Raw genomic sequence first — 27,374 nt, 5'->3', positions numbered from 1 at the left:
TCATGGAGTTCATACATGACAGTGTACTTTATGGATGTAGCCACAAAAGATAATTTGATCAAAAGCAGACAATTAGAGGGGCACCTGGGTGGCTCAGTTGGTTAAGCGTCTGCCTTCGGCTCAGCTTGTGATCTCGGGGTCCTGGGATCAAGTTCTGCATCAGGCTCGCTGCTTAGCAGGGAGTCTGCTTCTCCCTCTTCCTCTGCCCCCCACCCTCCTGCTTACTCTATCTAGTGCTCTCTCTATCTATCTCACACATACATAAATAGATAAAATCTTCAAAAAAGAAAAGCAATTAGAACATATTAAACTTGACCAAAAAGCTTTTTTCAGGTTTAAGAATGTCCTCTCCTAATTTACAATATTTTATGCATGAAAAAAATTACAATGTTTGGCCCCGTGCATACCACAGATAGCATCCTACAGAGGAGGGGCACCCAGGCAAGCACCCAGGAATTCCCCCTCAGTCAGTGAAGGCCAACTGTGGCCTTGACCGTGAATCTCAGCAGACTCTGTAACAACCCTTTTCTATAAATAAATAAATAAATAAATAAATAAATAAATAAATAAATAAAAGACCAAAAACGTACTGAAACTCCCAGGAATGATAAAAACAGCTTTTGGACAATGGAACTTTCACACCAAGGGACCTAGTTTAAAAAAGTCTCCATTTAAGGTTATTCTCTGAGAAACATTGCCCCTCAATTGTATTCATTATATGCCTGAAGCAAGTTTATCTCTGGTGCTGACAGTTTATTGCCGGGCTATTTATTTATTTGTGTCTGCCAGGCCCATTTGGTTTATAAAATATTCCTCGTGCCCAGAAATACTGGCCACCCTTCCCATCCCCTGTTGTAATTGTATATCACCATCCTTATGAGACCTCAGCAGCTGTCTGGCTAAGGTGAGGCTTTTACAGCAGCTCTTCTCAGACATTCACGTGAATAAGAGTCATCTGCTAATCTGGTGAAAACATAAATTCCGAATCAATCCATCTGAGAGGTGGGGAAGACCGGAAAGGCTGCATTGCCAACAAGCTCCCAGGTGATACCAATACCACACCCCACATGGAGTAGCAGGGGTTTGAATGAATTTTTTTTGTCCTTTCTGCTAAATATTTAGCTTCAGTTAAACAAGCAAGCAATTTTACTGTGTTAACACCAGAATAATCACAAGAGCAAAACAGTGTGGCATGTGAATAAAATGAGGACTTTTAATTTATGGTTTCTTAGTGCCAAGTAATTTCCAGTGCCTTTTTTTGTTTGTTTGTTTTTTTCTGGGTCTAGGGCTCACCAGGACTTCCAGGACTCACTGGTCCCAAAGGTGTAAGGGTTAGTAGTCCAACTGGTCCATCCTGATTGATGAAAACTCTTCTTCTTTAAAAAATAAGAGCTCTGCACTGTAAAAGTTATACACATGCCACAAAGGAGCACATTCTGTATGCTATGCTCTGTAGGTGAAGTTCAAGAACAGGTAAAAGTAATCTGTAATGGTGGAAAACAGTGGTTAATATGTTGGGGGTGGGTATTAATGGACTGGGAAAGGGTGTGAGACAATCATCTTGGGGGAGCGGTGGGTGGCGATGTTCCCCGTCTGGATGGGATGGCGGTGATACCCATATGTACACACACACATAGGTAAACATTTCTCAAACTGTTTGCAGAAGCTTGAAGCACTCTACGGTATGCAAGTTATACCCTCAAAATCTATCCAAAAAAGGCAAAAACAACCTTAATCATCTCTTTTTAAAATAATGCTAACTAAAATTTAACTACTTAAAATTTAAATAAAAATTTTTTAAAAAGAATTTTTAGAAATGTAAGATTTTGAAAAGTTTGTCAAACCTTTTATTTTTGTTTTGCTTTTCAGAGCGTTTTTAGCCATTCCTAATTACAGTTGCAGGATGGGGTTATTAGAATGGTAAATAATTTTATGACTACAGGTTGAAACACATTTAAAGTGTTTTTCTTGCCACCTTCCCCTTTTCTACGTCCCTAGGGAATAACTGGCTTGCCGGGATTTTCAGGTCCTCCTGGACTTCCAGTAAGTAATGGGGAAAATGTGTGAATTTGAAAAAATAAAAAGAAAGTTCACTTTAATAAAGAGATTAAAACAATAGCACAAGTAAATAGGCACTGAGACGTGTGCTACATGATGAAGATGTCACAGGAGAATCACATAATATATTAGAGTGTATATTTTTAGCACATGCAAGTCCAATTGGATTTCCTGAAATCAAGCAGAACAAAAATGGAATAGAATGGAATGGGAAAGGATGGAACTTGACAGTATGAGACGGGATGGGATGGGATGGGATGGGATGGGATGGGATGGGATGGGATGGGATGGACTAGATTCGTTGGGATAGGATATGACAGGACAGGACAAGATAGGATAGATGGAATAGAATCAAATGGAGTGGAGTAGAAAGGAATAAAATGAAGAAATAGAATAGAATAGAATAGAATAGAATAGAATGAATAGAATAGATTAACTGCTAATAGATTATTAATAGATTAATAGTGTAGAATAACAAAATGATGGTTACCTTGTGTACACATCCCTCTTATTTTCCTTTACTTTCTTCCCACTGAAAACAGCATGTTAAGCGACTTCATTTTATATAGAAAGGTCTTTTGTTTTAACTAAAATATTGGTTATCTCACTTGATAATTTTTGGTTTCGATTAGCCCATTTTATTTGCTGTAAGTTTTATTTAAATTATCTAAGATAGCTAAATATATTACTTAACCATTTAATAGCCATTTGTATTTAAATAACTAAACTAGCCCATCTCTTCTCTCACTACTGCCACTTGTCCCCTGGGGGCTGGTGCTGATGTCACCTTTCTGTTTTCAGGGCACCCCAGGCCATCCTGGGCCTTATGGGCCTCCAGGTGTACCAGGATGCAATGGTTCTAAGGTATGTACTTCTCACACAGGAAATGGTTAGGAAAACATTTTGCAGAATGGATCAATCAAGGTGAAGGAGGAGAAAGAAGGCACAGCAGGCTTTGCTTGAGAGATTCTTTTAGCCAGAACCATGGGTATGTGTCTTCAGGACAGAAACATGATGGCTTTCTTATTTCTTATGGCTTGGTTTCTGATTGTCTTTTGAGGAGGTTCTCTCATGTTCTCCTACAGGACAACTGGGGGCTCACCTGGTTACTTTCACCTGAGGCTGTGAGTGTATGCAAGTCAGAACTAAAAGCTGGGAATGCGAAATCTGTCTTTGGAAAAGAGTGACGGGGCTTTCCAGCTTTCACTCATGTCCTTTGTCTCCCAACGCCACCCTCCTTTCCCCCAGAATGGTGGCCATGAAAGAACCAATTACTCAAGTTTCAAGGAAACAGCAATTAAAAAGTTCTTGGCACAATTAGACTTTTGCCGTTTATGCACAATTTGAGAAACAGTAGATTCTAATTCTGTTTTCAGTTAAGATAATGGTTTTCTGGCCTTCAGCCTCATGACCCAGTATCCATAAGGAATTTGGGTTACTTAGTCTAGATTTACCACTGCAGGGCTGGAAGAGAGGAACAGAGAAAATATCTCAATAGGCTGTTCTAGAACAACGGAAAAGAATAACAAGCTTTGTATGCCTTCCAGGGTGAGCAAGGGTTTCCAGGCCTTCCAGGGACACCAGGCTACCCAGGGATCCCGGTAGGTGTCCATTTCTAAGTCTATATAAAGTATCAGTACAGGTCATTTACTCCAGAATGGCTGTGTACCAAAATCCACCATGACTTTGCAGAAGTCAGGGGCGGCCAGTAGTGGACATTCAACTCATGGGTGGGAATGCATGAATAAATATCTACGAGTTCAGGTTTGCACTTTGAGGCTTTATGTTGCTTGTGAGACATCCAAGCAGAGATGAGTGAAAGGCTGCTGGATTTGCTCAGAGGAGAGACCCCGATGGTGGTGACACAAGGAGCGAGAGAATAAGGTGAAAAGAACCTCAGAAAAGACTTAGGATCCCCAGCATGGGATGTCTGGGTGGAGGAGAAGAAGCCTGTAAAGAGGAACAGTCCCGATGGAAGAAAGAAAACCAAGAGGGCTATATTATGAAAGCCCAGGAAAGATGTATTTCAGTGGAGGGGAGTGACTGACAGCTGCCTAAAGTTACTGAAAAGTCCAATTAAGTCTGACATCTTGTCATTGACTCTAGCAATGTCATTGCCATTGCAGGCCTTAGCAAGGGATATATCTCCAGTGTGCATGGAGGCAGGAGGCAGGTGTGGGATTGAGGAGTGAACAGAATGGAAAGGCCGCCGATGACATGAAGGAGAGACAGGGTAGCACTGGTAGGGGGAGACTATGGGGAGATTTTGTTTGTTTCAATGAAAGAAATTTGAGCATGTTTTAAAACCAGTGGGAATATACACAAGATGGAATATGAGTCAGCCATCAAAAAAAATGAAATCTTGCCACTTGCAACAACGTGGATGGAACTAGAGGGTATTATGTTAAGCAAAATAAGTCATTCAGAGAAAGACAGTTATCATATGATTTTACTCATATGTGGAATTTAAGAAACAAAACAGAGGATCCTAGGGGAAGGGAGGGAAAAATAAAATAAGACGAAATCAGAGAGAGACAAACCATAAGAGACTCTTAACCATAGGAAACAAACTGAGGGTTGCTGGAAGGGAGGGGGGTGGCGGGGATGGAGTAACTGGGGAATGGGCATTAAGGAGGGCACATGATGTGATGAGCACTAGATATTATATAAGACTGAGGAATCACTGAACCCTATTTCTGAAACTTATAACACATTATACACTAATTAATTGAATTTAAATTTTAAAAATTAAAAAAAACAATGGGAAACAGCAGGAGAGGGGCACAAGAGTAGCAAGGACAAAGCAGTGATGTTGTGTATTTGGTTTCCCTTTATTAGGGTGCTGTTGGCTTGAAAGGAGAAAAGGTAAGTCATGTGTGACATTATTATTGAAAATCTCTAATTGTACATATGAAAGGACTTTTATTACATAATGAGATGTAAGTAATTACAAATCAGGTTTCATAACTAATTCAGAAACCTCGTAATAATCAGGACATGATATTTATTCCTATTCAACAACTTCTTTTAGCTCTTGTCAAACATGTATCTTAAGGAATACAATGTTTATAAAATCTTTTAAGGGAATAGAGTCTAGGAGAAGAGAACTGGCCTCAGAAGTTGCCACTAATGTTGGGATCTTGAGATATGGTTTACCATCCCTGCGTCTTTCTTCCTTCCACAGTAAAGTGTCAATTTTAGGATATAGGAAAATCTCTGATTACTTCAAAATGGAGTGACTACACAAACTTAAATCATTCTCCAAGTATAGGTCCTGAAAAGCATTTTTATCCTTGAAGCAGTAGGACCATGAATCAGCATTTAAAAGGAGTTTGGAAAATGTAACATTAATCATGTTTAATGAAGTTTTTCATTTTCCAGGGTGCTCCTGCCACAGAAGGTATAGAACTTGATGGAAGAGGTGACCCTGGGTTGCCAGGAGCTCCAGGATTCCAGGTATGGCACGTTGGAAAAGGTCCTGTTAGCCTCAGTCCTCTGGCTCTTGCTCTGGCTCTCTGGCTCTGCCTGTCTGTCTCTCTCCCTTTTCTCCTCTCTGTATGTCTCTGAAACTCTTATCTTTGTCTCTCCTCTCTCTATTTTCCCCTAAATCTCTAAACTCTCTTGGGAACATTTGTATGATTTGTTTTCTGCTTTCTCTTTTTGTTTCACTTTCTTTTTTTTATTGAGGAATTATTGACATATGACATTCTATTAGTTTCAGGTGGATAAGGTAATGATTAGATATTTGTACATATTGTGAAATGATCTCCATGGTAAGTCTAGTTGACATCCATCACCATAGGGACAAATATTCTTTTTATCTTGTGATGAGAACTTTACTCTCTTAGCAAATTTCAAGTCTGGAGTATGGTGTTCTTAGCTATAGTCACTATGTTGTACCTTATGTCCCCGAGACTGATTTATTTATAGCTGGATCTTTCTACCTTTTGACCCCCCTCATCCATTTCACCCACCATCCACTCCCACCTCTGACAATCACAAAAAAATGTTTGTAGTAGACATTCATATTTCTCTTGTTTACATATCGATTTCATTTCATTCTAAAACATTCACCTCGTAAGAAACTCCATGAAACTAACATAAAAGGATGATTTTCTGCACAAGTCTTTTAATCTCTTCTTAAATCTCAATTACCCAGGTTTTCCTAAACCTAAGGAGGAATCTTCAAGGAATAGTTATGCTCCACTTATTCTGTATTGGTTGAAATCAAGGATAGGTTTGTACCATACATTGAATATCATCTAAAACTATCATGTTAAATAACAACCCTATTTCAAATTTTGCATGACAGTAAGTAACTGGGTTTTATTTAAATGCATCTTTCTCCTGTTGAGTGGTTTACTTTCTGAACTATATGTGTGTAAATCTGAGTATGATCCCAAATGGATTCAGAGACACAGCTATTTGGGAGACTACGTGTGCTTTACTTTGTGATTCAGAAGGATCTTTTGGTAGACCTAAGGCACAGGAACTAACTTCCAGGTTAATTAACCAGAAGTACTTTAACTTAGTTCAGAAGTATATGTGGAAAGTTCTGGAAATTTGACTAAGTGAGACAAAGTTTTGAGTTTCGGTTGTCGAACTCCCAGAGTGAGCCATGCTGACTGATGGTGAGCCACAAAACAGCACAACAATGCAGTTAGGAGCCTTTACTGACCTTTGAGGGAAGATGCAGAACATGATGGTTCTTCATTTTCTTGCTTAGGAAACATTTACCGGGCCTGATGCTGAAGGAAGTGATCCAATAAGAAGAGATAGCAATCTGGGACGTTGATGTGTCTCTCAAATGTGCATTGAATGTTGGCTAGGTACTGCAGTGTGCTGCTGATGGAGATATAACAATGGCACATTCATCTATCCAAGAAAGATTTATTACATCCCAGTTATGTGTCAGCAGCTGTTCTGGGCTCTAGAGATACCAGGGTCCACAAATTAGCCAAAAGAGAGTAAAAAAAAAAAAAAATTCTTGCCCATATGGAGCTTACATTTAGTAGGGGAAAACAGAAAAGGTATAAATTAGTTAGTGCCTGGTGTATTAAATAGCAGTGAATGCCAAGGAGGAAAATAATGCAAGGGCAGGGGGTAGGATCCTGTATCAGGTTGGAAAGAGGGCTGTGACTTTAGATTGGGTGGACAGGGAAAGGATGACATTTGAGTGAAAATAAGAAAAGGGAGAGGAAATGAGTCATAAAGATGTCTAAGGAAAGAGGATTCTGGGCAGAAGGTGAGCAAGTGGAAGGCTCTACCAAAGAGCATGCTTGGCTGAGAGAGACAGGCAGACAGAGAGATAGAAAAGCAAAATTAAAAAAAAAAAAATTTAAATTCCTCTAAAATAAAGCAAACTGCTCTGCTCATTCTCCTGGAAGGGTTGCCTTCAGGATATTTCTGGCAGCCTGTCATACATGGCAACTGCTTTTAGGCATTTTATTTTCTTTTTTTGTAATTAACTGCAGCCATAAATGAGAGGCATCATGCTCCTCAGATTTCATTAAAATATTTTGATGGGTTTAATTACTGGACATTGTTCTTAGGTGAGAAGTAAGTTCAAACTTACTCTATTCTTCTTGTAATTTACAGGGTTTACCAGGCCTTCCAGGCTTTCCGGGACCTGCTGGTCCACCTGGCCCTCCGGGATTCTTAGTGAGTATGAAGTCATCACTGCTGTAGACACTGTAACCTAATAAATTCATTATAGCTAAAAACTTCACATAGAGTTTTTGGCTTGGCACATTTCCTGCTGTGATTTTAACTTATGGATTTTTCTAGGGCTTTCCAGGAGCCATGGGACCTCCAGGACCAAAGGTAGATTACAGTTCATATGTCACAACAGCCAGAACACCCTAAGCAAACTAAAAGCCAAACATGATCTTATTGAACATGTGGTCACTGCCTAACCGCTCTCTGGAAGCCACAGGATTCTCAGCAGAGAAGGGAACAGGACGGGCAGCTCTGTACCCCTCACTCACTCTCTTCTCCCTGCACTTACTAATGTGATGCCTAATATTTATGTTATAAGGAGCTCCCTGTCAGGAAAAGGCAAGTCCATAGATTTCCCATTTCCCATAATCCTACTGATCACCCAACACATTAGCCTATAAAATTTTGTAGTGGGCTGCTTCCCAACACCAACCTAATCTTGGTGCCAGTAAATAAAGGATGAATATTCACATATTCATTAAGCAGGGTCCTGCGTAGCTTTGTAGTAAAAAGACCAACTGCTCCTGTTGGGGAGGAAAACCTTTTTCTCTACCCTTTTAGGTTCTTAACTGGGGACATGCAAATGGAAATGAAAAAAAAAAAAAGATTAACAGAAGGAGGTTTATTTCAAATCCATATGGGGCCTCACAGAAATGAAATAAAAACCCCAGGGAGGCAGTCAGGCCCAGAGGCTTGTGTATCATTTTAACAAAGGGTGATAAATTTGCAGAGGAGTGACACAAGACAAAGGGAGAGGGTTTTGAGCTTATAGGGGCAGTAAATCGTGGGAAGGTAAACATATGGAGGAAACTAATGGAAGACAAGTGTTATTTCAGTGAAGTTTGTTTATGCAAATTTCAGTTGTGCTGACTCCAGAGATAAGAGTTGTCTCCTCTTCCTGGTACAGGAAAAGAGCCAGTGACACCTTCACCAAGGGAAGATGTCTTTATGCCATGGCCTTAGGCACATGGAAGAGAGTAGAGAATTTCTGCATTTGCTGTTACTCAATTGTCTTGAGCTCAAAATAATTCTTATGCCAAAGTGGTATATATTTGGGCGGGGGGGGGGGGTACTTATTCTGACTTCCTCCATTAAACTAGGTAGGAAATTGTTGAGTGAGACCCACCAGCTACTAACACTGTATTTCTTACTTAGGACCAGATAACCTTTGTGTGTAGGAACTTGCCAAGATGCTTTCACAATTATTATCTCATTATTTAAGTGAGTTGTCAAATACACAGTAAATGATAGAGATGAGATTGAAAGTCTTTCAATTCCTCATCTTGAGGTTTTTTCCTATAGCTTGTGGGCTAATGGGGGGGGGGGGGGACAGAAATCTATACACTCAAGAGCAAAAAAGCAAGGAGGCACTTGTTGTGTAAGTGATGAATCATTGATTTCTACTCCAGAAACCAATATTGCACTGGATGTTCACTAACAAGATTTTTTTTTAAATGGTTTTATCTATTTATTCATGAGAGACAAACAGAGAGAGAGGCAGAGACACAGGCAGAGGGAGAAGCAGGCTTCCTGTGGGGAACCCAATGTGGGACTCGATACCAGGACCCTGGGATCACACCCTGAGCTGAAGACAGGCATTCAACCAGTAAGCCATGCAGGTGCCTCTCACTAACAAAATTTAAGTAAATGATTTAAAAAAAAAAAAGCAAGAAGGCATTGGTTGAAATGCTAGATCAGCCATTGTCAGTGTAACAGACTGTTCACATTAGACTTAGCTCATTTCACTACATTACTAGTCAGGTAGCCTGAAATGTTTACTTAGCCTATTAACTTTTGAATTTCAGAATCTTTGGGATGCGTGGGTGGCTCAGTGGTTGAGCATCTGCTTTTGGCTCAGAGAGTTATCCTGGAGTCCCAGGATGGAGCCTACATTGGGCTCCCTGCAGGGAGCCTGCTTCTCCCTCTGCCTGTGTCTCTGCCTCTTTGTGTCTCTCATGAATAAATAAATAAATAAAATCTTTAAAAAAAAAAGAATTTCAGATTTCTAAAATTCAGCCACCCTTCCCTCTTGTTTATAAGATGAGAAAACTGGGGCATCAGAAAGTTAGGTAACCAGCTAGTGGCCGAGCCAGAAAAATGTCCTCTGATCTGGTTTGCCTTCCACATCCCATCCCATGTGATGTCATCATTTGCCATATTAAGTCAATCCCTTAAGCTTTCTGCACTTTATGATCTCCACTTTTGAGAGAGACATAGTGCCATTCTCCTCCAAGGAATAGCTAAAGTAATTTTTATAACAGTAACATTACAATTAAAACATAAACATTCTGTTACAAACCTTGGAATGTCAGTGGGTTTAGACTTTTCACATTCATTTTTAAAAAATAACTTAGTGTTGTCTTTTCTTACAGGGTCAAATGGGCGATAAAGTGATAGGACAAAAAGGAGAGCGGGTAATTAAAATATTGTGGTTTATTTGTGGGGAAGACGTTTTCAGTTTCATTACAATCATCCTGTATATCTTTGTAAGTGACACTGAAACAAATGCATTTGCTTTGTCATTTGCTCTGTCTTCTTACCTAAGAGCCAAAGGGAAAAATCTGTCTCTCCCAGAAGCAAAGGAGATGTTGTTTGGTTTTGCCTTCCTGAGTGTCTTTGTCTTTAGGGTGTGAAAGGATTAACAGGACCTCCTGGACCACCAGGAACAGTTATTGTGACGCTAACCGGCCCTGATAACAGAACGGTAGGTAACGCTTCCATTTATTACTCGGGTTGTGCATTCTTACTTCTGGGGCCAGGTCCTCTTACCTCTTTTATAAGTGTTGCCATCCGAGCTCTCTCAGCCAGCCTGAGCCTCTGGATTTGATCTTTTCCCCATCTTTTACTTGAGAATCAAAAAACATGAGACAAGGAGCTGAGGCAAGATCAGAGGCAAGCAACTTCCAAGATTCTAGAAGGGAGGGCTTGGATCTAATTTTGTTCACCTTTTATCCTCATCCTGTCTCATTGTTCCTAACTCAGATGGATATTCAGTGAGTATTTTTGTATAAATGATAGGTGTATGGCTCTGATCCAACTGGATAGTAATGACCTCAAGATATCAGTGGAATAGTGTGATAATCTAATGGGACATTTTTACCTGCCATTATATCCCCCAAGGGCAATGTGGCCTACATTCCTCTCCAAGGGCACTGTGACCCTGTTTTTCGACATGAACATTGGTTTTTGTTTCTATTGTAGGTTAGCTAGAAGGGCCAGGATATTAGAACTGGATTGAATGCTCAGAAAAAGTGAATCATAATATAATACCCCAAACCTAGATACTAGGTTGATCTTGGAATGTCGGGACAGGGTTGGGGTGGGGGACAGTGAGGAGTTAACTAGCAAGTTTCTTGTGGATTAACCAAAAAATAGACATAAATCCTCCTTTTTTAAACTTCTGATTGTTTTTAATAATAGCTTGATTGAAACATAATTCACTTACCATACAATTCACTATTTTAAAGAATAAAATTCATGGGATTTAGTTATAATTAATTTTAATGACATTATTCAGATATAATTTATATACCATGAAGCTCACTTATCTAGTGCACAATTCATAATACACTAAATATCCAATGCACTAAAAAGTGCATTCGTGGGGTTGTATACCTGTTACCACATGCAATTTTAGAATATTTTTGTCACCTAAAAAATAAACCCTTTAGTCACTATTTTCCAATACAATTAATTTTTAATGGTAGAAATCATCAAAACAAAACTGAGAAGCGTTAAAAGCAAAAGATGGTGAAATTTGATATGACCAAAATAATAACTCTCATTGAAGACTGGAAAAATTAAACTAAAGAAAATAACTAAACTTTTCAGAGGTTAATCAACAAAAAATTAATGAAGCATAAAATTTTATTGACTGGAAATTGACAGGAACAAAAAAAAGGCTTTTCTTGATAAAAATCTAGATCTGGAAGATTTGACCCAGGGAAAAAGTTTTGAGTTTAAAAAAAATGATGCTTCAAGAGAAGACTCACACTGAGGAAAATACAGTCAGTGAATATGATAAGAACATAAATAGACCTAATACCATCAAATCCTCATCATAACATAGACTCAGAAACTAATTGATCCCCATGAGAATAATTTCTGGATATTAATAACAAAAATCAGGTACATTGGAAATGATTTGAATGTGCTTATTGAAAACTGACTCAGGAATTAAATTAGTTTAACATAGTTTGATCCAAAAGATACTATCTTTAAAAAAAAATAAAAGCTTATGTATGGTTTCAGTGTGTTCACAAGTATAAAATTTGAAATGTGAAAGTGTGTCAAGTTAGCAGCAGGTACCTAAGTAGTTTGTAGATCCAGTTCATTGGATAGAGAAATTTTTCAAATAAAAGCAGTAAAATCTTGATCTATGTGTAATGACTTTAAATTGATTTTGTGGCAGGACCTCAAGGGGGAGAAGGGAGACAAGGGAGCCATGGGGAAGCCTGGACCTCCTGGGCCCTCGGTAGGTCATTTAGAGTCATGCTGTTCCCTCAAACATGAAGTAGAGCCTTAGTGCATATTTTGATGTATGATCACCTTTTAAATCTTAATATTAGCTAAGGCATGGTAGTATTTCACCGCAGAGGTGCATATACTAGAATTATTTTACAGTCACTTCAAGCTGAAATCCCTGCTGTCTTGTACATGTACCCACTGTCTCCTATCTTCTGATTTATCTTCAGTATCTGGTATGTTAGCATCTGTTTTTAAAAGAATGCTTATACGTGAGATGACCCATCATTCAAACATTTAAAAATGTAACAGAATAATCAGAAGGAAAAACTTAATGACAATCAAGGTGAGTCTAAAAATCAATAATTCATCAAATTTGACGTAACTCTCATTAATACAGGGACCGCCTGGAGAATCCTATGGATCTGAAAAAGGTGCTCCTGGAGAACCTGGCCCACAGGTGAATCTGGATATAGAGTGTCATGTGCATCTGTATCATACTGTCAATACTCAGGTCTCTTTAGGAGGCAAGTGTAAGATGCCCAATTCAAACTAGTTTAGGTTTATGTACGTTTTTTAGAGATTTAAGAAATGAAACTTATTTGTTCAAGTACCTGAGAAGTCCAAGGCTAAAACAGGCTTCAAGGATTTCAGAGCCTCAAACAAGATGGGCAGGACTCTCCTTATCATTTCTCCTTCTCTGTGTGGATGATTTTCTCCCAGGTAGGTGGCAACAGGGAGAAAAAGCAAGAAGTAGCAGCAGACAACTTCAGGTTAATGGCATCCAAGAAGACAGTGTGTCTCCCTGTGTCTACTAATAACACCCCAGAGAATTGCTCTAGTTGGCCCAGCCTGGTCCTGTGTCTCACCCTGGAGAGGTGACTGTGGCCAGGAGAAATAGTTTCTAGGATTGGCCAGGCCAGCAGAGCAGGCACTATTAAGGTTGATGGCCCCATGAGGACCACACAGAGGGAAGGAAAGGCAGCTCCCCAAAGAAGATGGGGCACACTGGGACGTGGGTACAAGGAGACAGAAACAACTGAGCTCCACTTACCCACCCAGCTCTGTTTTGGAAAGACTTAAACACATATATTGCTTTAAAACTAAAAATTATACATTGAGGACACCTTGGTGGTTCAGCAGTTGAGCGTCCGTCTTTGGCTCAGGGCGTGATCCCAGGACCCTGGGATCACGTCCCACATCAAGCTCCTCACAGGGACCCTCCTTCTCCCTCTGCCTCTGTCTCTGCCTCTTTCTCTGTGTCTCTCATGAATAAATAAATAAAATCTTTTAAATAAATAAAAATTATACATTGAGAAAAGTGTATGTTTTTTCTAAGAAAAAGTATTTGGTCAATATGATTTTTAATTCTGTTACGGAGGGTAGACACCATAATAGTTCATCCAAAAGCCCTGTCTGTTTGGAACACTACAAAACATCTCTATAAATATGTTCTGTAATTAATAGTTTTTCCTTCTAATAAATGGGAGAGGAGTCTCAGTTTAGGCTCTCTTGCCCAAGGTCCAGAGGACATCATCATATCATTTACATTTTGCATATTTATTAAAGCTATTCCATATCTATTAAATTACGTGTTTTTTGTTTTAGGGAAAACCTGGCAAAGATGGTGCCCCTGGTTTCCCTGGCACTGAGGTAAAGACATGTGTGGTCCACTGATGTTGTTGAAATGTCAGTCCCATTTGATGAAGAAGAATTTGAAGGAGTCACTAGTAGTTATTAAGCTAACAAAAGCATACAGCCTTTTCAACGTATATTTGAGAATCATAGTGTTACACCCTCACTACGAAGATAGATAATCTGAGCACATCCTTTTTTTTTCTTTTCAAAAAAGAGTTCCAGAAGTGCCTGAGTGGTTCAGTCAGTTAGGCGTCCAACTCTTGATTTTGGCTCAGGTCATGATCTTGTCGGTCATGGAATTGAGCCCCGAATTGGGCTCCACATTCAGCCGGAAGCCTGCTTGAAGATTCTTTCCCTTTGCCCTTCCCCCCCATTCATATACATGAGCTCTCCCTAAAATAAATAAATAAATCTTAAAAAAAAAAAAAAAAAAAAAGGAGTTCCAACTTCTTCTGCTTTCCATTTAAGAAACTGACTTGTGTGTCTTCTGACCCATTGTCTGTCCTTTCCCATAGGGGCCCAAAGGCAACAGAGGCTTCCCTGGGTTACGGGGTGAAGACGGCATTAAGGTAATCCCTTCTCTAGCAACTTGTCTTTAGACTTTTTAACTGGTTAGGTTTTGCACATCCTTTCTCAACCATGCCCTGAAAATGGGTGCAAGGGATTGCAATCGGAATTCATTAAAATACCTTAGTTATATTTGTTAAGTAAAAGGAAATGAGAGATGTGACAAGTTTACTTAGACACTTGAAACACAGTTTTGTGGGGAAGATATAAAACTTGCTCTGTGTAGTGGAAGCTGGCCAACATAGTGATCAGTGAGATTTAGTTTCCTTATGAGGAAGGTGTTGGGAAAGTCTTACAAGGGAAGGTTTCTGGTCATTGGAGGTCAAGGGTAGGCTGAGCCCCATGAGTCTCAATCTAGGTCATGACACACCGAATTATGAGTTGTTCGTTTGTTCATTTGTTTCTGGCAACATGTTACAGATGTTTTCAAATAATTGTCATAGGTAGGGTTATGTGCAGATTTAAGATTTATCCTATCATAATATCACTTCTGGTAGAATTCTGAAAGTGCCCTCCTGAGTAGGTAAGGAAGGGGTTTGGTTACAGGTTAGTTGGGACCCTGGGAATCTCATACAATCCACAGCCTGGTTTTGCTGTGCTTGTATTCTGGATGAGAACATGGGGATGTGTGATGCGTAGGAACACCCTCCAAAGATATTGGCATGGAAGAAACATGTAAACCATCAGAGCAACAACCACTTCCTAGGACCTTGTTGACAAGATTCTTGTCCCAGATATGACCCTCCAGAGAAGTAACCCAAAGTTGACATCCCCTTCATTTTAACTTGGTTTGTACAGTACACAGAAATAACATTACTTTTATCATTGACTTATTGTTTAACTATGTATTTTGCTTTATAAGTAAAGCAAATATGTAAGTACCTTGGATTAATGTACTTATAATTTATAACTGTCTTTCAATACAGGGGTGGAAAGGGGACGTTGGCCCGCCAGGATTTCGTGGTCCAGTAAGTGTAACTAAAGACAATATCAGTGTCATATTTGATCAAGTCCTTCAAAGTATCAAGGAAATTTTGAATCAGTGTCTCTCATTAACTGTTAAGATAGAGATTATGGTATTTACTTTTTTATCAAGCCAGGGAAGAAAATCGCCTTTGTCATTATTTGTCTAATTGACAATGGATAAATATTTCTCTTTGGTCTTATTTGGTCTCCGGAAGGCACTAGAAATGCCCACGTTGGGCATGAGAATGGAGAAATTCTTTGTCCAATCAGACATGGGCCAAGGTGACCTGTGCCCTTGAGCAGAGTAGTAGGAGTGCAGTGGAGGCCAACGGGGGCAGCGGGGGGAGGGAGCCTGCTCCATTCACTGCAGCTGGGCCCAGGTATGACAACAGGCATTTCCAGAGCTCAACAGAAGAGCTCAACCAGAGCCAGCAAAAACCAGTGACCCCCAGCCCAAACTCCATTTTAGTAGGCAGTCTCCTCTCTCCAGCATGGACATGGATCTGATGCAGCATGCAACTCCTGACTGCAAAGGGGCCACATTCTCTATTTTGTGACTCTAAAGCTTAAGCAGATGAGTAAAAGGGACTCAGGATCTGAATTCTGGTATCTCTTTCTCTCCTGCATTTAAAAGACAGTAGTTCTCAGATGCCTGAGTAGTACAGTCAGTGGGACTCTTGGTTTTGGCTCAGGTTGTGATATCGAGCCCCACATTAGTCACGTGCTGAGCTCGGTGTCTGCTTAAGACACTTTTTCACTCTCTCTCTGCCCCCCCCACCAATAAGTAAATAAACTTTAAAATATGAAAGAAGGTAGTAGTTCTCACATTCAATGTGCTGAGCAGAACTGCCATTCATGACTTTGCCAGTTCTATGGAAAGCTCCATGATGGTAAAAGAGTCATGGGGTAGGGGTGAGACGGTTCTGCTACTAATACAGTTCTCAGATCCCTCAGGCTAAGTAATCTACTCAGTACCAGGGGGAGTGTCCTGGAAATTCACATTTCACCTAACAAGCAAATGATTCAGAGGCAAGTAGTCCCAAAATACTTTTATGGAGTTGCCAGAAAGAAGAAATGAGCCATTTTGTGAAAACACGTAGCCAAAACTTGGCAGGTGCACATATGTCATTATGGAATTTATGATGGACATTATTACATTATCATTACTGTTACTATTATGAATTGTTTTTGTTATTTTGTACATAACTGCTTAACCACAATACTTTTGTTAACTCTTCCTTAAGCCAACAAAGTAATTGGCCTTATGCAGCATATGAGGAAACAAAACGAAACCAATTTTTTTTTATTTCCATCTTCTTTCCTTCAAGATAAATGTACTGAATTCTATGAGAAATCTACTTGTCAGTTGTGCTTGAGAGAAATTCTTAGCGTTCCTAGCTTGCTGTGTGTATTTCAATTCTATGTAACTCTGCAGCACCTAGTAACTTCCTTGGAAGTTCTACTTAGGAAGTAGATGTTTAAGAAGAACAGCAGTAGGTCCACCAAGCATATTAGAAACAATAACCTTCAATATTATATTGCAAGTCAATGGTATGCTGAAATGTAAAGAGACAATCAACGGAGTATTGTGGGTCCCAACATACTATGAAATAAAGTTAGTGCATGAGGGCAAGCATTTTTAAAAAGTGAAATAGCATATAATAAAAAAAATCAGAATTGATCATATGTCAAAATGGTAAGTCACTGCTTTTGAAACTTTAACTTCGGTATACAGATTCCCACATATCTGGATCTGGATGTTCCAGATCCACAGTTCACTTATGGAAATGAGTGTGTGAGCTGGCTTGCATCATAAAATGTATTTCTAATTGAAAGCCCATGAAATACATGATATCAGAAACATCAACTTTGATCTTTAAATTTATCCATCATGTACATATGACTGTATTCTTGCTAATACATAAACTTATGAATTCAGGAAAATAAGGAAAAGATCCTTTGGGCAAAAAGAGAAAAAAAGGATACAATACATTGAAGTATTGCATTTGGTGAGCTCACCATAAATAGCTATCCTTTCTCTTTATTCGTTTCCTTTTCCTTTAAGACAGAATATTATGATGCATACCAGGAAAAGGGTGATGAAGGAATTCCAGGCCCACCAGGCCCCAAAGGAGCTCGTGGACCCCAGGGTGAGAATGAATTTCTTCCTAAAGCATTTACTGACATTTCCATGTGTTTCCTTCCAGGCAATGTAAAACACATGCTTATGACCTAGAATTTGCCGGAGGCAAAAGGGAGGTCTCCCAGTTTTCATGGGTGGTAGTATTGGTGTGTCCTAATTTTCATACTTTTATATGAGTATTCCATAGGTGCCATACCATAGAAAGTAGTTAAATCCTCTCTGTGTGTAAAAGCATCAAGTTCAGTCTGACAAGAAAACACTAACCAGAGGGCAGGAGGAGGGAATGTGAAGATCCTCAACCATAGTGGGTTACAAAAGAAAAAATGGAGACCCCAAAAAACTGCAATTTGAGCAAATCCACACAATAGTGACAAGAGGGGACTGAAACCCAGATTTCCTGACTCCTGCCCCATGAAATAGTCTCACATTTACTCAGATTCTATCCCTTCAGATAGATTGAAAAGGTGTAGGTCAAGGGCTCTCCTCTGTGGCTACACATCAGAATTCCTGGGAAGTTCTAAACAATAATATGCCCAGGTCCAGGCACTGGGATTTTGCTGCAACTGTCTGCATGGGGGAGGGGGCCTGGGCGCTGGTAGATTGTAAAAGTTCCCCAGATTATTCTAGTGTGCAGGCGGGATTGAGAACCACCGATCTAAGGCCAATTATTGATACAAATAAGATTTCGAAGGAGAATTTCACTTAAAAGAGTAAAAATTCCCATTGTTCTTAAATGGACAGATAAGTATAGACAAAGACATAGATTTTTTTTTTAATCTGCAATGTTCACTAGTCACACAGATGTATCAAAGAATTAGAACCTCACCTGCAATATCATAGCTAGAAACGATCTGAGATGGGAAGCCAAGCCAAACGACAGGACCTTGACAGTTCCAGCTGTTTGCTGTTCTTGCATCGCACCATCCCAGCAAAGTGTCAAGCACAGAGCAGGCTCTTAGTACATGTCTGCTGAATTGTTTGAAGGTGTTAGGATGGCGTGACTCACTTCTGAGTGTTAGGCATCTCAGACTAGTTTCTTCTCTGCAGTTTGTCTTAAATAAATGAAGTTTTCTAATATTTTACCTTCGTGAGAGTGGAGAAAAAGTATGAAGATATTTCCTTTTAATTAGTATAATATTGTCGCCCAAGATTTCAAAAATGGGGAGAGGGAAGTATTTATATCCTTATAAGCAATTAATTGTTGTTACGGATTTGTAGGTCCCAGCGGTCCTCCTGGAGTTCTTGGAAGTGCTGGTATGTACATGTTTCTTGAGCCACCAATAGAAATGCTATTGAAAGGAAAATCACCTTTGCATCACTTACATAACACACAGGCTTCATTAATTGATCTAAAAGTGTTTCCAGCTTCTTCATTGTTAACTTTGTGACTTATAGCGGGAACGGGAGGGAAAGCTGACACAAAGCGACTTAGAAATGCTTTTTTACGTCCCAGTAGTTTAAACCAAGTGACAGTAACTGGTGTAGGGGCGGAAGCCTTGAAGCTCAGAGGAGGCACAGATAGAAAACAATAATTTACAGTAATTAAGTTGGTTAAAAATGGTAGTTTTCATAGTGTATCACATGTGTACATAGGTTGTACATAGGTTGCATTTTTTTTTCAGATTTGTTTGAGAGACAGTGTGTGCAGGCAAGCAAGGGTGGTGAGGTGGAGGGAAGGGCGCAGAAGAAAAGAATCTCAAGAAACTCCGTGCTAAGCAGGGAACTTGTTGTGGGACTCGATCCCCCAACTCTGAGATCATGACCTGAGCCAAAACCAAGAGTCGGTTGCTTAACCAACTGAGCCACCCATGTGCTCCATAGATTACACTTTTATGTAGTTTTAAATTTCACGGTACATTACTTATGAATACATATACAATTCTGTAAAGTATAAAAACACCCACGAGTCACTGGAAGGGTTGTCTCTTGAGAGAGGAAGGGTAGAATCAAGGACATTTCATCAAGGATTAACCTCAGTGGCTTTAATTATAACTGTAATGCTGTCATGTGTCATTTTGTAGAGGAAACGAAACCTTGGGGAAAAAATAGCTAAGGTTTGATAAGCCCTGCCCCTGATTACATTTTTCTCTATACCTTGTTGTATATTTAAACTATTTCATAATTTTGAAAATGAATTGAAATTAAGCAGATTGCAGAAGTATATGTATCCTATCATCCCGTTGTAAAAATATTGATAAATGGATAAATATTCTGTGTACTTGCATGTGCATGGAAAAATATACACCAAACTGTTAACAATGGGTATCTCCTGAAGTTGGAATACCAAAGGATATTTTAGAGGTCTGGCCAAAGATTAGGGAAGAGTTTTTTTTCTCCCCACCAGCACCCCCCTGCCCCAAGTAATGAATAGGCTCCCTTAGGAAATGAGTAAGTAAAAATTACAAAACTCTAAAACAGACATCAATCAGAGGGATTTGCTTTTATGGCAAAATCCTTATGCTCAATAGTCAGAAATAATCAGATATTACCCCTGCTGATTCTCAGCCCTTTGGTGGTGAGGTCTTTCTTCTTTATAGTTAAGCTGTTTGTAAGGCAGGAATTCGTGACTGGCCCTCTGTCACCTTAAGAGAGACAGGTGAAATGGCTTTGTACCACCTGGCCTGGCTTCTCTCCCAGGAGATGCCTGCCTCCCCCACCACACCCTTTTATAATGAAGATGATTGGCAGGAATTAAGTCCAATTAGGACAGTCTCTCATTTCAGATGCTGAAAGGTAGGTATCTTCTAGTATCTGATGAAAAAAATCAACAAAGCAGCACATATTGAAGAATTTCTCATGAGATCCTTTTAAACAAAAAAGACAGTAGTGCATCTCTGTGTTTCCCTTGTAATAAATAAGTTCGTATCTTACCTCCTGGGACTGGAACATTCTGAGCTATACTTTGCTGTGATAGTTTAACAAGGCCACATATGAAGGAAGGAAGATATCCCCTTTGGGTTTTATATGCTTTATGTACCTCTTGATTATGTAACTTTGGTTAATAAGAATATATCACTTTTTGCAATTGAAAAAATAACACATATTAATCAGGAAAATACTTAAAATGTGCTAACATGTTCTTTTCTCCAAGGGTTATCAAAGCCTGGCCTCAGAGGAGCTCCTGGATCTCCAGGCATGAAAGGACGTAAAGGGGAACAAGGGCCCCCGGGAAAGAATGCAGTGGGGCCTCCTGGGTCCCCAGGTTGTCCTGGTTCACCAGGCCCCATAGGGCTGCCAGGATATCCAGGACCACCAGGTAGCTACGTGATGGGGCCTTCAATCTGTGTGGATCTTAAGAGCAATCTTTCTGCTGCTGTTTCACTTTATAAACTCTTTGTGAAAGCATCTCTGGTGGAAAGATGACTTTGCTGGTACAGCAAAGCTTTAGCCTGAGCTCCCATGAGAGGTCACAGTGGAAGTCAGTCACAGGGACAGTGAAGCAGAGAAGGATGACAGTTATCAGGTCGGCCTAGGCCAAGTTTGCAACTGCTTGTTCCATCCCTAGAGAATATCTCCAAGAAGCTATAACTTTATTGCAGGACAATCTGTCCCAGAGAAAAAAGAGGGAAGAATTTATCCACCAGTTCCTATTGGTCATGGGTCAAAGATATATCCCACAGGGCCAGACCAGCCTCCCTACACACACACACACACACACACACTCTTCCTGGCTGTGTTAGCATGACTCCCGGGGCATCCCATGACCTGGCATCAGCAGGCAAACCCAGAGCAAGGGTGTGTGGGCTTGAGGTGCACAGCATGGGCATGAGGCAAGATGCTCCCAGAAAAAGTAGGTCAGAGACCACAGAGCTGCAGCCTAGAGGATGTGAAGTGGTGTCTGGGGCTGTCCTATCCTCTCCAGCCTCCCACAGAGCCACTTAACATTTTCTGTTGGCTGATAGGTACACAGAACCTCAGACCATATGGGACACTCTTTGGATCTTAAATGGCTCTTCTGGAAAGTGCCCAGGAGGTCTTGTGTTTTATACTCAGTCCTCCTAACAACCTTAAAAATGTGCTGTGTGTCTGAGATTTTGTTTTAAAGAAAGGAAGGATTTATTATTTATAGACAGTGTGATTATAAACCTGGAAAATCTGAAAGAATAATCTGGAAAACTCTTCCTGTTAATAAGATAATTCAGTTAAATTTCTGGCTATTTGAGCAATATTTGGGGAAAAAAATAAAAGTTTCCCTTTAGGCCAACAGCTGCTTGAGAAATTATCCCATTAATAAAACAATAAAATGTCCGAGGACAAAAGCTGCCAAGCTATGGTGTGAACCTATGTGAAAAACAAAGCAAAACTAAATTAAACTGAAAATTTTCAGTGTCAGGGATTTTTTTAAAGGTTTTTTAAAAATTTATTTATTCATGAGACACACACACACACACACACACACACACGCACACACACATACACAGAGGCAGAGACACAGGCAGAGGGAGAAGCAGGCTCCATGCAGGGAGCCTGACGTGGGACTCGATCCTGGGTCCCCAGGATCATGCCCTGGGCTGAAGGTGGCACTAAACCACTGAGCCACCCAGGCTGCCCTGTGTCAGGGATTTTAACAAATTCTAGTGCTCTGAGTCTTTTTCAAGATGTAGGCTTAGTATGCTCATTTTATTGACAAGGAGCCTGGTGTGCACAGCTCTTGTAGGTAATAAGTGCTGTCGTCGGGCTCTGGACCCTGGGTGCCAGCAGTAACACACCTCCCTCTCCAGGAAACTGTGCATCCTCTCCCCTCAGAGATCGCCCTGGTTTCCTAGCTTCTCTTAGCATCACCTGTCTGTCCATCCAGTTGCAAGTTCAAGCTCATATCCTGCAGGAAGTTTTCACCAAGCCCACATCCTATAACACTCATGCTTATCCCAATAGTAGAGCTTTTCCCATGGCCTGTCTTGGTCAGTTTCCCCTACGAAGACTCAAAGCTTTTTGAGGTCAGAGACTGTGTCTTGTTGCTGTTTAAAGCTCGGCATGTAGCACAGGCGCTGGAACATTGTAGGTAGTCAAATATTTGTTGAATTAAGCATGAAATGAGTATGAAAATATGCAAGTAAATACAAATCTATAAATGTGTAAGTATACATATAGGCCTACATCAAGTATAAAACTGCCATTAGGTTTTACTGTTTAAAGATAATTATCCAGTCATCTTAAAGACACAGAAAACTGGATCACAAAATGAGCATTCCTTTCAGAGTCAAGCAAATGTTATCCACACCCCGTTCCATCTCAATTAAATGTTTCCACTGATACCATGTTGCTCTGAAATCTGGGGCAGCTATAGGTATTATTTTCAAATATTTAGTTTCCTCAGCATTGCCTTCTACCCAGATATGCAATGGCAAGACCAAAAATTTGGTCTTAGAACTCAAGAGCCCTAGAGCATTAACTGTTCATTGAAACATTATATAGTAGCAAATATATGTGGAAGGCTGGGGAGAGCTTTCTTAAAGACTCCTTTAAGAATGACAAATTCCATTGATGTGAACAAGCGATGCAGAGAAAACAGATTAACACTCCATCAGAACTTTCTCCCTCAGTAGGTATTAAGCATCTACAATATATCAGGGAGATTCAATATACCCAAGATACACAGAGGAATGAGATTTGATCCTTTCCCTAAAAATGCTAAAAGGGTAGTCTTGGAAGAATTGGAAATAACTGAATAAAATAACATGGGTTGATTTTGTGATAAGAACTAACCAGATAGCAAACCTTTAAAGAATCACTGCACCACTGTCAAAAAATATCACATGTGCGTAAATGAGAAAGGAAAAGCTGGTCAACATGCTTCAGCCTTCAATTGCAGGCCACCATCAAAAGACTCAGCTTCCAAAACAAACATGGGGGAAATGCATATAAAATAATACATCTTACTGAAACTACTTGGTAATTGAATAAAAAAACACATAAAAAATTTAAAAATAGCTTCGGTGTTGTCGTTTTGCAGGTGACATCGTGTTTCGCAAAGGTCCACCTGGGGGTGGTGGACTCCCCGGCCATGTTGGGTTTCCAGGCATCCCAGGAGTCGAGGGGCCCAAAGGTTGGTTCAATCATTGGTGTTGCTCTATGAGCAAATCATTCTCATCATCATTACTATCACTGATTTTTCCCCTTCAAAACAACAATGATCCCAATCTATGGACAGCCACAGATGGCTTGCTTTCCAAAAGAATTACCTAAAAGTATTCATTTATCTGTGAAGCAATCATGTATTTAGCACCCAGGCAATAAACTGTTGGATATGCCTAGAATATGAGTTTTATCCTGCACCAAAGGAGAGAGGTACTGAAAAAAATAAATATTTTATTCTTGATTCAGATTTCCTCTAAGAATATTAAAAAGGTCGAATAGATAAAGTAAACTGATGCAACACGTGAATAATTTTTTAAAGATTTTATTTATTTATTTATTTTGAGAGAGCGAGAGCATGAGCAAGGGGGAGGGGCAGAGGGACTGGGAGAAGCAGGCTTCCCTCTGAGCAGGGAGCTCGATGCAGGACTCAATCCCAGGACCCTGGGATCATGACCTGAGCCAAAGGCAGACACTTAACCAACTGAGCCACCCAGGCGCCCCTAGATAAGTGATTTTTTTACTAATATGCACAATATCCTTGATGATTTTCATTAACCTCCCCAAAATTTTTAATGTAGTAAATGATTGTGTGGTTTGGAAATCATCTGTACTTTCTGCAGACTCGATGTGGGTTTATGAGTAACGTAAGCATGCTCTGATTGCAGGGGAACCAGGCCTCTTGTGCGTACAGTGTGCTTATATCCCAGGGCGTCCAGGTCTCCCAGGACTGCCTGGGTTGGATGGCATAAAAGGAATCCCAGGTACAGACATTTTGCGGGCAAGGGTATTTGCGAGTACAAAAGGGTGAGCTCACTGGGTGGTGAAAAAAAGGTACCAGACGTCTGGATGTCATGATGTGGTTTGTAAGAACTTAGAGGGAGATTTTCAAAAACATACTCTGTTAACATAAAGTAAGCCAAAACACAAAAACTGGCATGTCTTCTTGTTCCATTTTAGTTGCTGAATTCTAGCAAACCATTGGGTTATCCATGAATTGTAGACTGGGGTTTCTATGGGGGTAGGAGCTAGGAGAAGTGAGGCAGGCATCCCACATACACATTTTTTCTTCCATGGGGAAATAGCTCTCTCTCATTTTTTTTTTCTTAAAAGACACAACTCTCCTCAGTCTTTTTCTTTAAGGCCTCCACTTTCGGTACAGCCAAAGGCATATGCGCTATGTCATTCTTTAGAAAGATACAAATGCAATAAATCCGCACACCAGTGGGGGCAATAGAGTGGTGAGGACTGTGGTGAGCTGGAAGGCACAACGGAGGGGACCATCCCACACCAGCTCAGATCTGTTGTTACTTTGCGGCATTTTAAGCCCTGCATTGATAAATCTTTCCATTTTTCATGAAAAGAAAGGAAGATTTTTATCTGAAATCATACATTTTTCAGTATTAGCTACTAACTCTATTTTTGAAGGTAAAAACCATCTCAGAGGCCAAAATTCTGAGAGCCGACTAGAGCCTGTGTCATTTCTTTTGTCAACCCCTCTGCCAGACCAGACCCTCCACCCCATATGATTGCTCCAAGCTGCCACTGTCTCTGCTGCCCTGGCACCCCCTTCCTCAGCCACAGAACTGATCCTGGGCAAAACCTTGAGGTAGAGGAAGTCTCATTAGTTGGATTCCTCTGTCCCTCGTGCCACTGCCCTGGCTACTCAGGGCCTCTCATGCTATGTCACATGCAGTCGTGGCTTTGCCATGACCACCATGATCTGCCCACATTGTCATCAAATTGTCTATCACTAAGCAACAAGAGCTCAAGTCACAGAGCACTTGTGTGCTCAGCACTGTTCTGGATGTCGTATGTATCTCTGTGCCTTATTCCTAACATCAGTCCTAGAGGTCGGTGCTATCAGTAACCCCATTTGACAGATGGGAAGCATATACATATGGTGGCAGAGCTCGTAAGTGGTCAAGCCTGGACTCAAATCCAGACCCCCTCCTCCAGAGCCCCACTCTTGCTGTCTACACTGGCATCCTTTAATTGTGGTGCCAGGAGCTTCCCTTTGAGGCAAGTTAATCCAGAGGTCTACCTGGCAACACAGATAAGGGGATATTTGTATGTTACCACCACCTGGTAGACATTGGCGTTGGCATTGGCATTGGCGTGGGGTCTTCAAGGGGGCTGGGTGTCAGTCCAAAGGAGAAATGCTAAATGTGATACCGTGGCCAGCTGATAAAGGACATGCATTCAGCCAGAGTCCTTTGTCACCCACGAAGCCTTCCTACTCCATTTACAAATGCCTTAGTTACTCTGTCATCTCTGAGACAGGCCTGAGAGGGAAGGATGACAAGGGGTGAGGGGGCAAAGAGCTGGGGTGGGAGGCAGATTATTCCTCATGCAGCTCCTATTCAGTGCTAAGACTCTGGGTGAAATTTTCTATGAAAACAAAAACTAAAAGGAACGGAAGGAGTTGGGGAGAGAGAGAGAGAGGGAGGGAGGGAAAGAATAGAAGGAAAGCAATCGTTATAGTCCTACATTCCCCTTGAGTGACCTCTAGCCCAAGGGTAGAATGCAAGTGGGCAGGCCACTGTTACCGAGCAACTAGCAGTGTTGTATTTTCCTTGGTTTCTCTACATTTGGCATACTATAGGTATAGCTCAAAGAAGATATATAAACGGGAAAACCATTTGGATGACTATCAAAAAATGTATCCTGATTCAAATCTTGCAAAATATAAAATCTGAATATGCATTTGTTGACACATGGGCTTGAGATCCATCCAAAAGACTCTCTAAAGGGATCATCTTTAACAGAGATATTTAAATACATATAGGAAGTGTAAAATTGTACAGTAAAATGCAATTTAGCAACAGATATCCAAAGCCTTGGAAAAGTTTGCGTCCATTCGGTCTCGCGCTACACTTTCAGAAATTTATTTAAATTATTGGATAAGTTTGAAGCACTAAATATCTAGAGATATTTATCATGGCATCATTTACTACAGCTAAGTGGAAGAATGTTCTAAATTCTGAAAACAGCAGTTAGCTGAATAAATGTTGGTTGATCCACACAAAAGGTTACAATGCAACCACTTAAGTGAAGATATAACTGTATTTATTGACATATGTATATTTATTGACATATGATTCAAAAATATCATGTATATGTCCAGTGCATTATGGATATACAATTTTATGAGTAACATACATGAAAATGTTAGCGAATATTGTCCTCTGGTGGTAGATTTATGGGTGATTTTTTATTCTCTTCTTTCTGAATCTATTTTTTTACAATGAGCAGATATTACTTTTATGATTAATACAAATAAATGTATCTCCTTAAAACTATAAAGACAAGAATTTTAGGAAGGTAAAATTTTTTTAAATTCTAATTGTTTTGTTTTCCTTTACATCATCTCTATTCTACTTATGTACTCCCGTTCCCTCCCTGTACTCTGTGTTTTAAGATAGAAATTGTCTTTCTTTCCTCAGAAGAAAACACCCTATTTCCTTCATATACTGCATTACCCTGACTACTCAGAGTTGGCATTCAATGGATATTTAATAATTCACTGCTTTGCAGGAGGACAAGGGGCAGCTGGCATTAAAGGAAGCCCAGGGTCCCCAGGAAGTGCGGGTCTTCCAGGATTTCCAGTAAGATTTCATGGTTTGGAAGCTTTAGTGGCAATTTGGGAAGTAGCACACTCTGGAAATACAGTTGGCACCACACATAGGTTGTCAATTTGGTGCCCTGCAAAGAGTACTTAACATTAGAGCACTTAATAGATACT

The 27,374-nt window shown here is 40.1% G+C and overlaps 1 protein-coding gene across 1 annotated transcript in view; it reads left to right on the top strand.

Moving 5' to 3' along the window:
- The window catches only part of COL4A3 (collagen type IV alpha 3 chain), a 130,813-nt gene that overhangs the window by 65,878 nt on the left and 37,561 nt on the right, over window positions 1-27,374 (top strand). The window contains exons 4-24 of the mRNA XM_072719344.1: window positions 1,287-1,331; window positions 1,999-2,043; window positions 2,860-2,922; window positions 3,606-3,659; window positions 4,897-4,923; window positions 5,440-5,514; window positions 7,657-7,719; window positions 7,846-7,881; window positions 10,149-10,190; window positions 10,403-10,480; window positions 12,188-12,250; window positions 12,641-12,700; window positions 13,849-13,893; window positions 14,394-14,447; window positions 15,372-15,413; window positions 17,477-17,561; window positions 18,773-18,808; window positions 20,646-20,810; window positions 23,508-23,600; window positions 24,298-24,393; window positions 27,167-27,237. Coding sequence (XP_072575445.1) covers window positions 1,287-1,331; window positions 1,999-2,043; window positions 2,860-2,922; window positions 3,606-3,659; window positions 4,897-4,923; window positions 5,440-5,514; window positions 7,657-7,719; window positions 7,846-7,881; window positions 10,149-10,190; window positions 10,403-10,480; window positions 12,188-12,250; window positions 12,641-12,700; window positions 13,849-13,893; window positions 14,394-14,447; window positions 15,372-15,413; window positions 17,477-17,561; window positions 18,773-18,808; window positions 20,646-20,810; window positions 23,508-23,600; window positions 24,298-24,393; window positions 27,167-27,237 — 1,338 coding nt within the window. The remainder of the gene's footprint in view (window positions 1-1,286; window positions 1,332-1,998; window positions 2,044-2,859; window positions 2,923-3,605; window positions 3,660-4,896; window positions 4,924-5,439; window positions 5,515-7,656; window positions 7,720-7,845; window positions 7,882-10,148; window positions 10,191-10,402; window positions 10,481-12,187; window positions 12,251-12,640; window positions 12,701-13,848; window positions 13,894-14,393; window positions 14,448-15,371; window positions 15,414-17,476; window positions 17,562-18,772; window positions 18,809-20,645; window positions 20,811-23,507; window positions 23,601-24,297; window positions 24,394-27,166; window positions 27,238-27,374) is intronic.

The sequence above is a fragment of the Vulpes vulpes genome, chromosome 9 (assembly GCF_048418805.1).
Source record: "Vulpes vulpes isolate BD-2025 chromosome 9, VulVul3, whole genome shotgun sequence".
In the NCBI taxonomy this organism is placed as follows: Eukaryota; Metazoa; Chordata; class Mammalia; order Carnivora; family Canidae; genus Vulpes; species Vulpes vulpes.
This window is presented reverse-complemented; position numbering and strand designations above follow the sequence as displayed.